At 32.5% G+C, this 12,088-nt stretch overlaps 1 protein-coding gene across 1 annotated transcript; it reads left to right on the forward strand.

Annotated features, from left to right (window-relative positions):
* Positions 1-3,622: 3,622 nt before the first annotated feature.
* On the forward strand, positions 3,623-10,307 carry LOC133302067 (potassium channel KAT3-like). The gene is made up of 11 exons (XM_061501790.1): positions 3,623-3,865; positions 3,948-4,163; positions 4,435-4,590; positions 4,695-4,752; positions 4,972-5,289; positions 7,681-7,920; positions 8,109-8,207; positions 8,308-8,340; positions 8,624-8,809; positions 8,886-9,516; positions 9,920-10,307. Exons 1-11 carry the CDS (start codon positions 3,687-3,689, stop codon positions 10,051-10,053), a joined length of 2,250 nt encoding a protein of 749 aa, XP_061357774.1. The 5' UTR covers positions 3,623-3,686; the 3' UTR covers positions 10,054-10,307.
* Positions 10,308-12,088: the final 1,781 nt, after the last annotated feature.

Below are 12,088 nucleotides of genomic sequence, written 5' to 3' on the forward strand. Positions count from 1 at the left end.
GAGTCGAAGCTCGTGGGAATACCGGAGGGAGCCAACTCGTCTCAAAAAGATAATTAAAAGTATAATTAGAGAACGTAATGGATTGAGATTTCAAAAGATTTTAATGTATTATTTTTGGAAAAAAAAATCCGTTGGTATTCAATTGAAATTTTGATGGATTGAAAAAAAGTCACGTGATATTCGATTAGGATTTTAAAGGACTATTTTAGAATCCGTCCAAATCTGTTGGTATTCAATCAAGATTTTAAACAATGGAATCACAATCTCGTGGTATTCAAAAATCCGACAATTTTAATGGATTTTCTACTTGTGTGAATTTCGTTAGATTTTTTAGTGAAAAATATAAATAAGATGCCTCTCGTTAGATTCTTCTATTGCAGTGTTTTCTTTTTCCTTTGGTAGGTTGACTGCTCGAAATTGAGTTCCGCATGGGAGCTTCGTCAAAACTAAAAAAAAATAGCATATTTTTGTGCGATTTTCATCACAAATAACCCAGAAACAACATACCAACGAGATTTTAATATAATCTATCTTAAAAATAACATATTTTTGAGCCATTTTTTAGAAATTTTGAAAGTTTAAAAAGTAATTTTTCAAGCTATGGTCGCAGTTTTTCTTGACACAAAAATGTGTTTTTGTATTAGAAACAACATAAAACAGTGAAAAAATAACAGGGAAACTTTCGTATTTTTTTCGTTTTACATCAATGAAACAATATCAATTTAAAGAAAGATTGAAACTTTCATAATATGAACCCTATATTTCCTAACAATACATTCATGAACGAAATTCTTTCACTATAGGAAACGATTTCAAACAATTTTTGAGTCAATAGATAACTAAAATCTTGTTTCTCAAAAGTCCCAAAGCAATTTAAGGTTTCAATGTATCGATTGAAAAAAATTTGAAATTTTTCCTAAACTTTCATGTAATTAAACCCAAAATTTCATATTCATAATTATCGTAATATTCAAAGAAAATATGCATATGATATATGGTTAGAAAATTAAAAAAAAAAACCCAAGGTTTTCAAGATCATCTGCAAAAAATTTCAAACGAAATTTTATCATTAACTTTAGGTTCTATATGCAAATTTAGAATTATTTTTATAATTAAAAAAATTGGGTATTATAATCATATATGCATAACTTTGATACCAAATGAAGAAGATGATTTTCAATCCATTAGATATGTGAAAAGCTGTTGTTTAATAATTTTGAATGTTTGTTAAAAATTATATTAATGTTTGGGGCAGGATATACTAGTTACCACCAAAATATTTTACCACATTTACAACCAACCTAATCACTATTGATTTCCTTTAATCTAACAGTTATATTTTATTGGGAATTAATAAATACGACCTAATAATTTCCAATAAATTATAACCGTTAAATTGACGAAAATCAATGGTGATTAAATTAGTTGTAAAGGTTGTAAACTTTTTTTTTTGGTAAGTATATCCTTCCCCATTATGTTTTACTGATTGAGAAAATTATATTTGGTTTTACTTTTTTTATTAATTTCATTGTATTTCTTTGTTATTTTTTTTAGAGGAAAGATTATACTTATAACCTATTTTTGTCTACAACCTTTTACAACCATATCTTAACCGTTGATTTCGTCAATCAATGGTTATTACTTTTGCAAATCAAACTTATTAATTAATAATTAATTTGCAATGAAGGATAACTTTTCCCTTTTGTAATGACTCTTGTAATTTTGAATGTTTGTTAAAAATTCATATGGTATTTTAAAATCTTATAAATCCATATTGTCCTTTCAAATCTTATGAATTCTATTAAAATCCTTTAAAATTCAATCCTATGAAATCTTGATTGTAAAAAAAGTCTTTTAAAAAAGTCTATAAAGTCTCTCCAATTCTAAAATGTCATTTAAAATCTATAAGATTTTTTATCTCAAAAAGTCTTTTAAAATCCTAATTCAATAAATCTCCTAAGATTATAGCACATTGAATACACATGTTAGATTTTATGAAGAAAAGTTCAAAAATAATGCGATTTATTCTTTTATCATTAATTTTCTAATTTTTTTATCCCCCGTCACTTATTTCTCTTATAATTTTTTTTATTTTTTTTTTGATAACATTCTCTTATAATTTTTATCATTCAGTTAAATAAACTTGTTCATTTTATCATTATTTTGCTTACACTAATATCATTCAAATTTTAGTCAAAACCATTAAATTATTAAAAACAGTTTGTTGTTGGTGACCAAGATCTTTATATGAGATTAACAACTTTTTATACATGTAAAATAGAAGTAAAATGTGTTATCAAAAAAAAAAAAAAAAAATAGAAGTAAAATGGATAAGGGTAATTCAATTACTTACGATGTTAACAGTGAATTTGGATAGAAAAAAATCATAGAGAAGATAAGTTAAAAAGAAAAAGAAAAAAGGTTAAAATCAAATCTAATCTACTGTGCTGCTTGTTACATCTTACGGATTTCAGATGGAAACACTAATTATGTTCATTTCCGAATCTGTGCTTCCAAAGAAAAGTCTGTATTGGTCAAGAAAGCTAAGGCATCAAGAGTTTGATCTCATTTGGACTAGTAAAGCTGTGCAAATTCTTATTATCAGACAAAAACTAATACAAGGTACTATAAGAAAATGTTATCTTGCAAATCATCAAATGACATTAATGCAACGCTTACTTTGCATTGGACATGAGTTGTCAATCTTGCCTCTAACCGCTAGCTACTAATCCAAGGTTTTAAACTATAAAATGGAAATTGATATTAGACGTCAAACACAAAAATTAGCACACAATTTTGTTACATAGTTGTGGAAGTTGTGGATGAGTTGGGTGCAGACATGCATACCTAATATAATTAAGAGTAAATGGGACTAAAATGGGTCCATTTTGAATTTCTTAGGGACAAAAAAGGACTAAAATGAGTCCATTTTGAATTTTTTAGAAAATGATTAAAATGAGTCCATTTTGAATTTCTTAGGGACCACGATGGACTTTTTTATTTGCTAGGGACTAAATCGGGCATCGCGAAATTTGCTGAAGACCAAAAAAGGAATTTACTCTATAATTAATGTATTTCCAATGTAGTACGAGTAGTACAAATAATTATGAAAAAAATCAAAGTACCCTCTTTGTATTCTCCTTCAAGTTACAGCATATATGTTCATGCTCACCTTGTTACAAATATAATCTACTCTATTCCCATCAAGTGCCTAGATAAAAATATTAGCTAGTTGTTTTATGATCCTTATACGACCCTATCTGATAAGAGCACACTTCTATCTGTTTTATCCTCTCATAAAATACTAAAATACTTGATTCAAGGAAATATAAGTTCTAGTTTGATTGTCACACAAAAGGTTGATGCAGAATTATCATCAACATTTCAGAAAGACTTCTGTCTGCTATCGTGTAACTTTGTAAATACAAGATGGAAGATTTTACCTCCAGAATCTTATCTCCCATCTTTTCTATATTTTCTTTCAAATTTGGCCCATAAACCTTTTACTTATTCCTTTAAAATACATCAAAGGCATCTCAACAAAAAGGGAGGGGAAAAAGAGGTCTAAAACCAGAACATCCAGGTCAACAGAATGTCTACTATAAATATGTTCTTTTCTAGAGGATTCATTGCCACAAGAACTCAACTACATCTTCTATCGCCTTGAGGATTCAAACCCAACAACCATGTCATTTTCCAGTGCCAAAAAATTCTTCCAGAGGTTCTGTGTAGATGAATTCCAAATGGGAAGTTTTCCATATAGCAGCTTTATGTCTAATGATCTCTTGCCATCCCTTGGAGCCAGAATTAACCAGGAAACTAGACTTCGAAAATACATAATCTCCCCTTTCAATCCACGTTATAGGTGATAACTATTTACACCATTGCAATACAATAACTCTCAATAACACACTTGTTGTTTCTTCTCATATATGCTTTTGTTACAGGGCATGGGAGATGTTACTGATCATTCTAGTCATTTACTCTGCATGGATTTGCCCCTTTGAATTTGCCTTTCTTCCTTATAAACAAGACACACTATTCATCATAGACAACATAGTCAATGGCTTCTTTGCCGTTGACATCATGCTAACATTCTTTGTTGCATATCTAGATAGCCATTCTTACCTTCTTGTTGATGATCCTAAAAGAATTGCAGTCAGGTACATATATCTACCTACTTCACAGTTTCTTCCTTTACTAAAATGAATGTTGAGAACGAGCCTCAGAGCAATGATAAGATTGCTCCTTATAACCGAAAGGTTTGAGAAATAGTCTCTTTGCAAAAAATGCAAGGGTAAAGCTGCGTACAATCGACCCCACCCTTAGCCTTGCAAGTCGAGCAATCTTGTGCACCAGGATTTGCAGCTTTTTAGTGAAATGAATGTTAATTAAAAACATTGCTTACTTCAAATAGCTGTACCAAACTTTCAGGTACATATCTACATGGTTTATCTTTGATGTATGTTCAACTGCACCATTTCAATCCATCAGCCTCCTCTTCACGAATCATAGCAGTGAGATTGGCTACAAAGCTCTTAACATGCTTCGATTATGGCGCCTGAGACGAGTTAGTTCATTGTTTGCAAGGTCCACAATCATATCATACTCAACCTTATGGTTCTGGATTTCTTCACAACACTTCAAATTGTAAGAGTATCAAAGTGCTTACTAGCTCCTCTAATTTCCTTCAGACTTGAGAAGGACATTCGCTTCAATTACTTCTGGACTAGGTGCTCAAAGCTCATAGCTGTAAGACCCTAAACCCCATATTTTTTATTTCTTCCATCACGAGGGCAAGCAACGATAAGTTTGCTTCTTGTGATCGGAAGGTCACAGATTCGAGTATGAAAAACAGTTTTTTTACAAAAATGTAAGTATAAGGCTGCTTACTATCTACCCTTGCAAACTTTATCACAATCTCAAGGTACTTCCTAGATCATTTTCACCAATATGAAAATCATATTTCAGGTAACCTTGTTTGCTGTGCACTGTGCTGGATGCTTTAACTATCTAATTGCAGATAGGTACCCTGATTCCAAAAGGACCTGGATTGGTTCAGCGTACCCAAATTTTAAAGAATTAAGTCTTTGGAACAGATATGTCACATCCATATATTGGTCCATTGTCACACTTACTACCACTGGATATGGAGATTTGCATGCTGAAAACACCAGAGAGATGCTATTTGATATCTTTTACATGTTGTTTAACTTGGGGTTAACATCATACATCATTGGAAACATGACAAACTTGGTAGTTCACTGGACAAGTCACACCAGAAATTTTGTATGTGCTCTCAAACTTAAGCTTCTTATACTGCTTAGTTTTTATCCTTACTTGCCAACAGAATTTAGAATTTTCAAGCATTAGAATTAGAATGAAATGTCAATCATCATTAACACTGACACAAACTATCATTGGAGACAAAGGTAGAAAGTTTGATTCTAACTTTTTTATTTTCAAACTCAAACCAAGCATTGTTTTCAACATGGTTCCATGTGATGTTGCCGGTGGCACACCAAAAACTTTGAGTAGTGAGAGAGAGATTAAGGACAATACATACAAATAAGAAATAATTTTGACAAAATTAATAACAAAAAATATTGAAATATGTTCCCAAAAAAGATATTGAAAGATAAATTTATAATTTTTTTCTACGTACTTTTAGAATTTCGTATTTTTAAAACGCTGGTGATTGTTTTCTCATCATCTATAGACTAGAGAAAAAGAATCAATCATTCCAATTTCCAAGCTCATCTCCCGTCGAATCAAAACTTTTGTTAGAGATTTGTGTTATTATTTGAGGTGCTTTTTGCTCGTTATTTATATTTATTTTATGGGCAGGACATTGTAACAATCAATTAGTATTACTATCATGTTACTACCAATAAATATCACCGTTAAATCGATTATGTTGATCTAAATGTTATATTTATTTTCATCTTTGTATGGTTATGATTACTCATATTTAATGTAAAAGCATTAAATATAAAAAATCATAATCATACAAAGGTGAAATAAATATAAAGTATTAAATACGGGAAATCAGAATCATACAAGATAGAAATAAATATAACCATTGGATCAACATAATCGATGAAATTGATTGGTAGTAATATTTGTAATAATACCAATTGATTATTACAATATCTTTCTTCTTTTTATAATTAAATAAGTACAATTATATGCATTTTAACTAGGTGTGTAAATAGGCTAGGCCGGCCTACAGCGTAGCCTATATTAGGCCAGACTTGGCCTATTACATAGAGTCAAATAGAACAGGCCTAGGTTTTTAAAAAAAACCTATTTAGAAAACAGGTTATAGACTTTTTTGTACATGTCGAGCCTATAAGTCAGCAGGCCGGCCTAAATCATATTATTTATATTAAATAAAATTATTACTTTAATAATTTTGAATAATAAAGTTATATTAGTTTAGTTATTTTTTAATTATTAAATGTGTAATAGGCTTAAACAGGCTAATAGGCCTAAACCAAGGCTTTTATTTTTTAAATACAGGTCAGACTAAACTTGTAATCTGGGCCTACACAGGCTAAAAGGTCAGGCCAATCCTAAGAATTTTTACATAGACCTAACCTATTTAACTCAAAGCCTAGCTTAGCCTAATTTACACCCCTAACTTTAACAAATAAAACAGACCCTTAATTTGTCCAAGGATGCGGTGCGTCTCGAATGGTTACGCTATCATATATTTTAATTCAACTTGGGGAATATTGTGGCTGAGAAATCCCACTAAAAACACTTTATTGCTGGAACTATTCCAAGAGATGCCAACCAAAAATAGTCCTGCAATTGAAGGGTGAGATAAATAGCTTCTCAGGAAAAAGAAAAAAAAAGAAAAGAAAGATACACAACAAAGAAAAGTCATTTATTTTGTCGAGTAGCTTTAGCAAAGCCTAATAATAATAGAATTTTTTTTTTTTACTGGAACATGTAGCTTATATCATACCCCCTTGTGTTAGAAAAATATATTAAAATTATTAATATAATCATTTAATAACTTAAGTTTTTAAATTGAAATATTTTTTATCTGATATCAAAATTCACCCTTCAAATTCATAGGCTCTCCGTGAGAAAATATATTACACGGGCATTTGCTAGAAGTTTTTTTTTATGATTCCTCAAAAATTGAGGGTGATAATTTTATTTGTCTACGTTTGGTACGAGATTTCTAAAAAATTTTCGAGAATCTAATTTTCCAGTGATTTTATTTTATGTATAAATTTTTCTGAAAATACCATCTAAGAATGAAGGTGATATTGTAAGATACTTGCAAGGGAAAATTTAACACAACCAAACATAATATCAAGAAAATTAATTCAATATTTCAGACAATATTTTGACCTACCAAACAATTTTTTGATAATATTCCTAAGAAACTTATTTTCCTACCATATTCCTAACGGTGATTCTCGATAAAAAAAAAAAAAAAAAAAAAAATTCTCCTCTAATTAATAACTTATATGATTCATGTTACCTTCGGTTTTATTTTTTAGTTACAAAAAGTTTAAGTTGCCAAGAAGTTATCCGATTCTAAGATTCACTCCAAGGCACAAGCCTTCATTTTTGTTTTGTTAATACATTTTTATTTTATACAAATACATGTAAATGTATTTTTTCCCATCAATGAAGAGAATCTTGGTTTTGGTGCAACAGAGAGATACAATCAGAGCAGCTTCAGAATTTTCAACAAGAAATCATCTGCCTCATCATATACATGATCAAATGTTGTCACACTTGTGTTTGAGGTTCAAAACAGAAGGATTGAACCAGCAAGAAACATTAAATGGTATGCCAAAGGCAATTCGTGCAAGCATTGCATACCATCTATATTTTTCTGTTTTGCAGAAGGTCTACCTCTTCAATGGAATTTCACATGATTTTCTTTTCCAACTGGTAATACTGCACATCCCTTATTTGTTTTTACCATAGCAAAACCTTGTCCCTATTAATTTATTTATTATCCACTTTCCCTTCTTCCTCCTTCTTTAGCTAAGAGAAGAAAGTAGATTTATTAGTTACTTTGTCTATTTATAAGGAACTAAATTGAAAAAGTTTGATGCAAGTAACCCTCTTAACAATAGGTTACAGAAATGGAAGCTGAGTATTTCCCACCAAAGGAAGATGTGATACTACAAAACGAGTCTCCTACAGATCTTTATGTGCTGGTTTCAGGGGCAGTGGTGAGTGAGCTAAAGCATGAGTTGTCAAATAACCTTGAATGAATCTTTCAAAATGCTCACTAATTGAAGAGATTGCTTTTCAAATGGTTATTTGTTGCAGGACCTCATTTGCCATGTTGATGGCCATGATCAAGTATGTCATAACATTCAAACACTGAATTTTTTTTTCTTATTTATATTTAGAGTGAATGCAAGCCTTCGGTAAGGTTGTTTCTTGTGACTGGAATGGCACGGGTTTGAGTCTATGAGAAACAACTTTTTTGCAAAAGATGCATGGGAAATGTTGCATACAATTGTCCCTCTTCCCTACTCTAAGAAGTCAGGGAGCCTTGTGCATCAGAAGGATTTACCTTTATATTTAAAGTACACAATGAAACAACTGAATATAACATCCTAGCCTGACATGTTCAATTCAGGTTCTGAAGAAGGCAATTGCAGTAGATACATTTGGAGAGATTGGAGTTTTATACAATAGACCACAGCCTTTCACAGTTCGGACCACTGAGCTTTCTCAAATTTTAAGACTCAGCAGAACTTCATTAATGAATGCCATACATGCAAATCCTGAAGAAGCAAAACATATAATGAAAAATCTTTTTATGGTAATTGCTATTAGAAAATTTTGTGTAAACTTCATTTTCTTTTATCACATAAATAATTTGCTATCCATATTGACAGATGTTAAAGGGACATGAAGGATTGGGTTCTGAACCACCTACAGACCCTGGATTGGTTCTTCATGATGGGGACAACACAAGAGGAAACTCTTCCCATGCATATACAGATAATTCACATGGAGAAGCCAGATTGCGTAACATGATTCCTGAGGATGGAAAAAGAGATCATTATGGTCCTGCACACAAAGGTCATCCAGACATGGTTGAAATTCAGCTAGAAAAAGAAGCAAATGAAAAGAACCATAGTCCCATAAGATGGAAACAGAAAGCTCTTGTAGACCAGAAACAAAACAAGAGCATTTCTGACCTCATAATGAATCTTGAAAATGGGAAGAAATTAGATGAACATATAATAGAGTTAGTGGAGCCAGCAACCCTCAACCATGCTATGACTGACCAATTCAGAAAAACAAGAGAAGATGTTCTTAGAACTACCAACTTCCCTTTAGCAAAAGTGTACACAAACTTCTATTCAAGCAACTCTAACCATCCAAATGATAGAGAAGCAGCAATGTTCATCAATAAGAGAGTTACCATTCACTTTCTTGGCAAACATGGAACTACCTTGCAGGGACAGCATGGGAAGCTGATAATCTTACCTGATTCAATAGAAGAGCTGCTCAAGATTGCTGGTAAGCATAGACTTAAACAACCGGAAAAAGTGAAAAATAATGAGGATGTTGCAACTTTAAGTACATCATAAAAAAGATAAGCTGGGGTTGGCTCAAGTGGCAATAGCCCCAAGTTGAACTGCCAAAAGAACATGGGTTCGAATTCTGGAGAAGACTGTTGAGGTTAGAGTTGGATAATCGTGACGCTCAACTCAGGATTAGTCTCATATCTGTGTGGGGTTCTTTCCCTGCTCAAGTCGTGGGGATACAGGGAGACCTGACTCGGCAAAGGTTAATTAGGGCCTGGAATTAAAAAAAAATAAAAAATAAGCATTTGTCTTTCTGGGTCAAATACTATTCGTTAAAAAGAACAGTGTAGTTCTCTTATTTTCTAGATACTGACTATCAACTTGTCAAATTGCAGGAGAAAAGTTTGGAGGCTCCAAGCCTACGAAAGTAATGAATACAGAGAACGCAGAGATAGATGATATCAGTGTCATTCGAGATGGTGATCATCTCTTTTTTCTTTGCAGTGACAGTGACAATTTGAGTTCATAATCTAATCAAAGTAGATATGAAGCAAACTTGTAACGTTCAGGAAGGTAAAAGCACAGACAGATTACATAAAGTGTCATTGGAGTGGTGATCATCCCTTTCCTCTTTGCAGCAACACTTAAATTTTGTGTTCATGATTTTATTGAAGGTACATAGTGAATGTACTAATAGTTGTAACCTTTAGGAATGTAATGATAATGATACAATCATATATTAAAAATATTGATAAATCATAACATTCAATTACAAAAGCTGCTATTTGTTTAAAATTGAACAACCACCACCAGGTCTTATCTTTAGTGAAGTGGATCGGTTTTGGAACAGTGCCCATTTTGCCACTGTTCACAGTCTTTATTACCTAAATGTCACACCAACAGTCTTTTTTTCCAAACTGCCACGTAGGCAAGTTCGCTAGGGATTGTAGCGAACTGTGCATGCTGATGTGTCAGTTTCTTGGTGGTGCACAAGTTTGCTACTGACACAAGCGAACTTGGATGCAATTGTTGGTTTTAGAAATGAAGTACATTTTATTGATGTGTGACAATACAACTTATAAAGCAAAATAATAAAAAGAAACTGCTCACTACTACATAACTTCTCATCAAAGTAGAAAAGAAAACTGCTCACTATATAACTACCCATTAAAGTAAAAAAGTAAACTGCCCACTACATAACAACTCATTAAAACATAATGAAAACTGACTCCTAAATAATTAAAAATATCAAATTGCAGTTTCTAAAGCATGATCTCTAACACTCCTTGCTTTTGGAGCTGCAAACACCAATCTTCTCCCTTAGATCTTCAAATTTGCTTGTAGGTAATGGTTTTGTGAATATGTCTGCCCATTGGTCTTCTGACTTGCAGTAGACAAGTACGATTTCACCTTCTTTCTGAACTTCCCTTAAGAAGAAAAACTTGATCTTAAAATGTTTGGTTTTCCCATGAAAAACTGGATTGTTAGAAATGGCAATTGCTGCTTGGTTATCAATATGAACTTCAGTATTGTTCCATTGCTTCAGGTGTAAATCACATAAAAATTTTCTTAACCAAATTGCTTGATTAGCTGTTGCCGTAGCAGCTATGAATTCCGCTTCTGCTGTGGACTGTGCTACAACATCCTGCTTTTTAGAGCACCATGAGAAAATTCCTGAGCCAAGACTAAAACAATAACCAGAGGTACTTTTCATATCATCCACAGAACCTCCCCAATCACTGTCAGAAAATCCCAAGAGCTTAAAGTCTTGACTTTTCTTAAATTTCACACCAAAATCAATCGTTCCTTTGATGTATCTCACTACTCTTTTTGCTGCTCTTAAATGCATCTCAGTAGCACAATGCATAAAACGAGATAAAAGACTTACAGAAAATAAAATGTCTGGTCTTGATACTGTGAGGTACATTAGACAACCAATCAGACTTCGAAAGTAGCCTTCTTCAACTCTGTCAGCTCCATCATTCTTGCTCAAGCTCTCCTTTTGATTCATTGGAGTGGTCATTGCCTTGCAATCCTCCAAATGAAATTTCTTGAGAATTTCCTTGGCATACTTCTTTTGACATATGAAAACTTCATCTTCTGACTGCTTAATCTCCATTCCCAAAAAGTATGTCATGAGTCCAAGGTCTGTCATTTCAAAAATCTGCATCATTTCTCTTTTGAACTTTTCAACAAGCTTGTCATTGCCACCTGTGATTAAGAGATCATCAACATAAAGAGAGACTATAAGTAGATCATCATCTTCGTGCTTTATATACAGAGTAGCTTCTGAAGTGCTTTTCTTGAATTCTAAGCTTGATAGATGCTCATCTATCTTGCTGTACCATGCTCTAGGTGCTTGTTTCAAGCCATATAGAGCTTTCTTGAGCAGGTAGACCTTCTCGTCCTCACCTTCTTTCACAAATCCTTCGGGCTGTTCAACATAAATCTCCTCCTGCAAAATACCATTCAAGAATGCAGATTTTACATCTAGTTGAAATACTTTCCAGCCTTTTTGAGCAGCAACAGCTAGCGAGAGTCGAATAGTGTCCATTCTAGCCACA

Source organism: Gastrolobium bilobum, unplaced genomic scaffold (genome assembly GCF_033153095.1).
Source record: "Gastrolobium bilobum isolate Gb01-03AN ecotype WA unplaced genomic scaffold, APGP_CSIRO_Gbil_v1 utg129764, whole genome shotgun sequence".
Taxonomy (NCBI): Eukaryota; Viridiplantae; Streptophyta; class Magnoliopsida; order Fabales; family Fabaceae; genus Gastrolobium; species Gastrolobium bilobum.

Excerpts from the sequence above, each read along its gene's own strand:
- LOC133302067 (XM_061501790.1), top strand. The coding sequence starts at position 3,687 with ATGTCATTTTCCAGTGCCAAAAAATTCTTCCAGAGGTTCTGTGTAGAT. Across the intron at positions 8,810-8,885 it reads TAATGAAAAATCTTTTTATG|ATGTTAAAGGGACATGAAGG; the intron begins GTAATTGCTATT and ends CCATATTGACAG. Across the intron at positions 9,517-9,919 it reads AGAGCTGCTCAAGATTGCTG|GAGAAAAGTTTGGAGGCTCC; the intron begins GTAAGCATAGAC and ends GTCAAATTGCAG.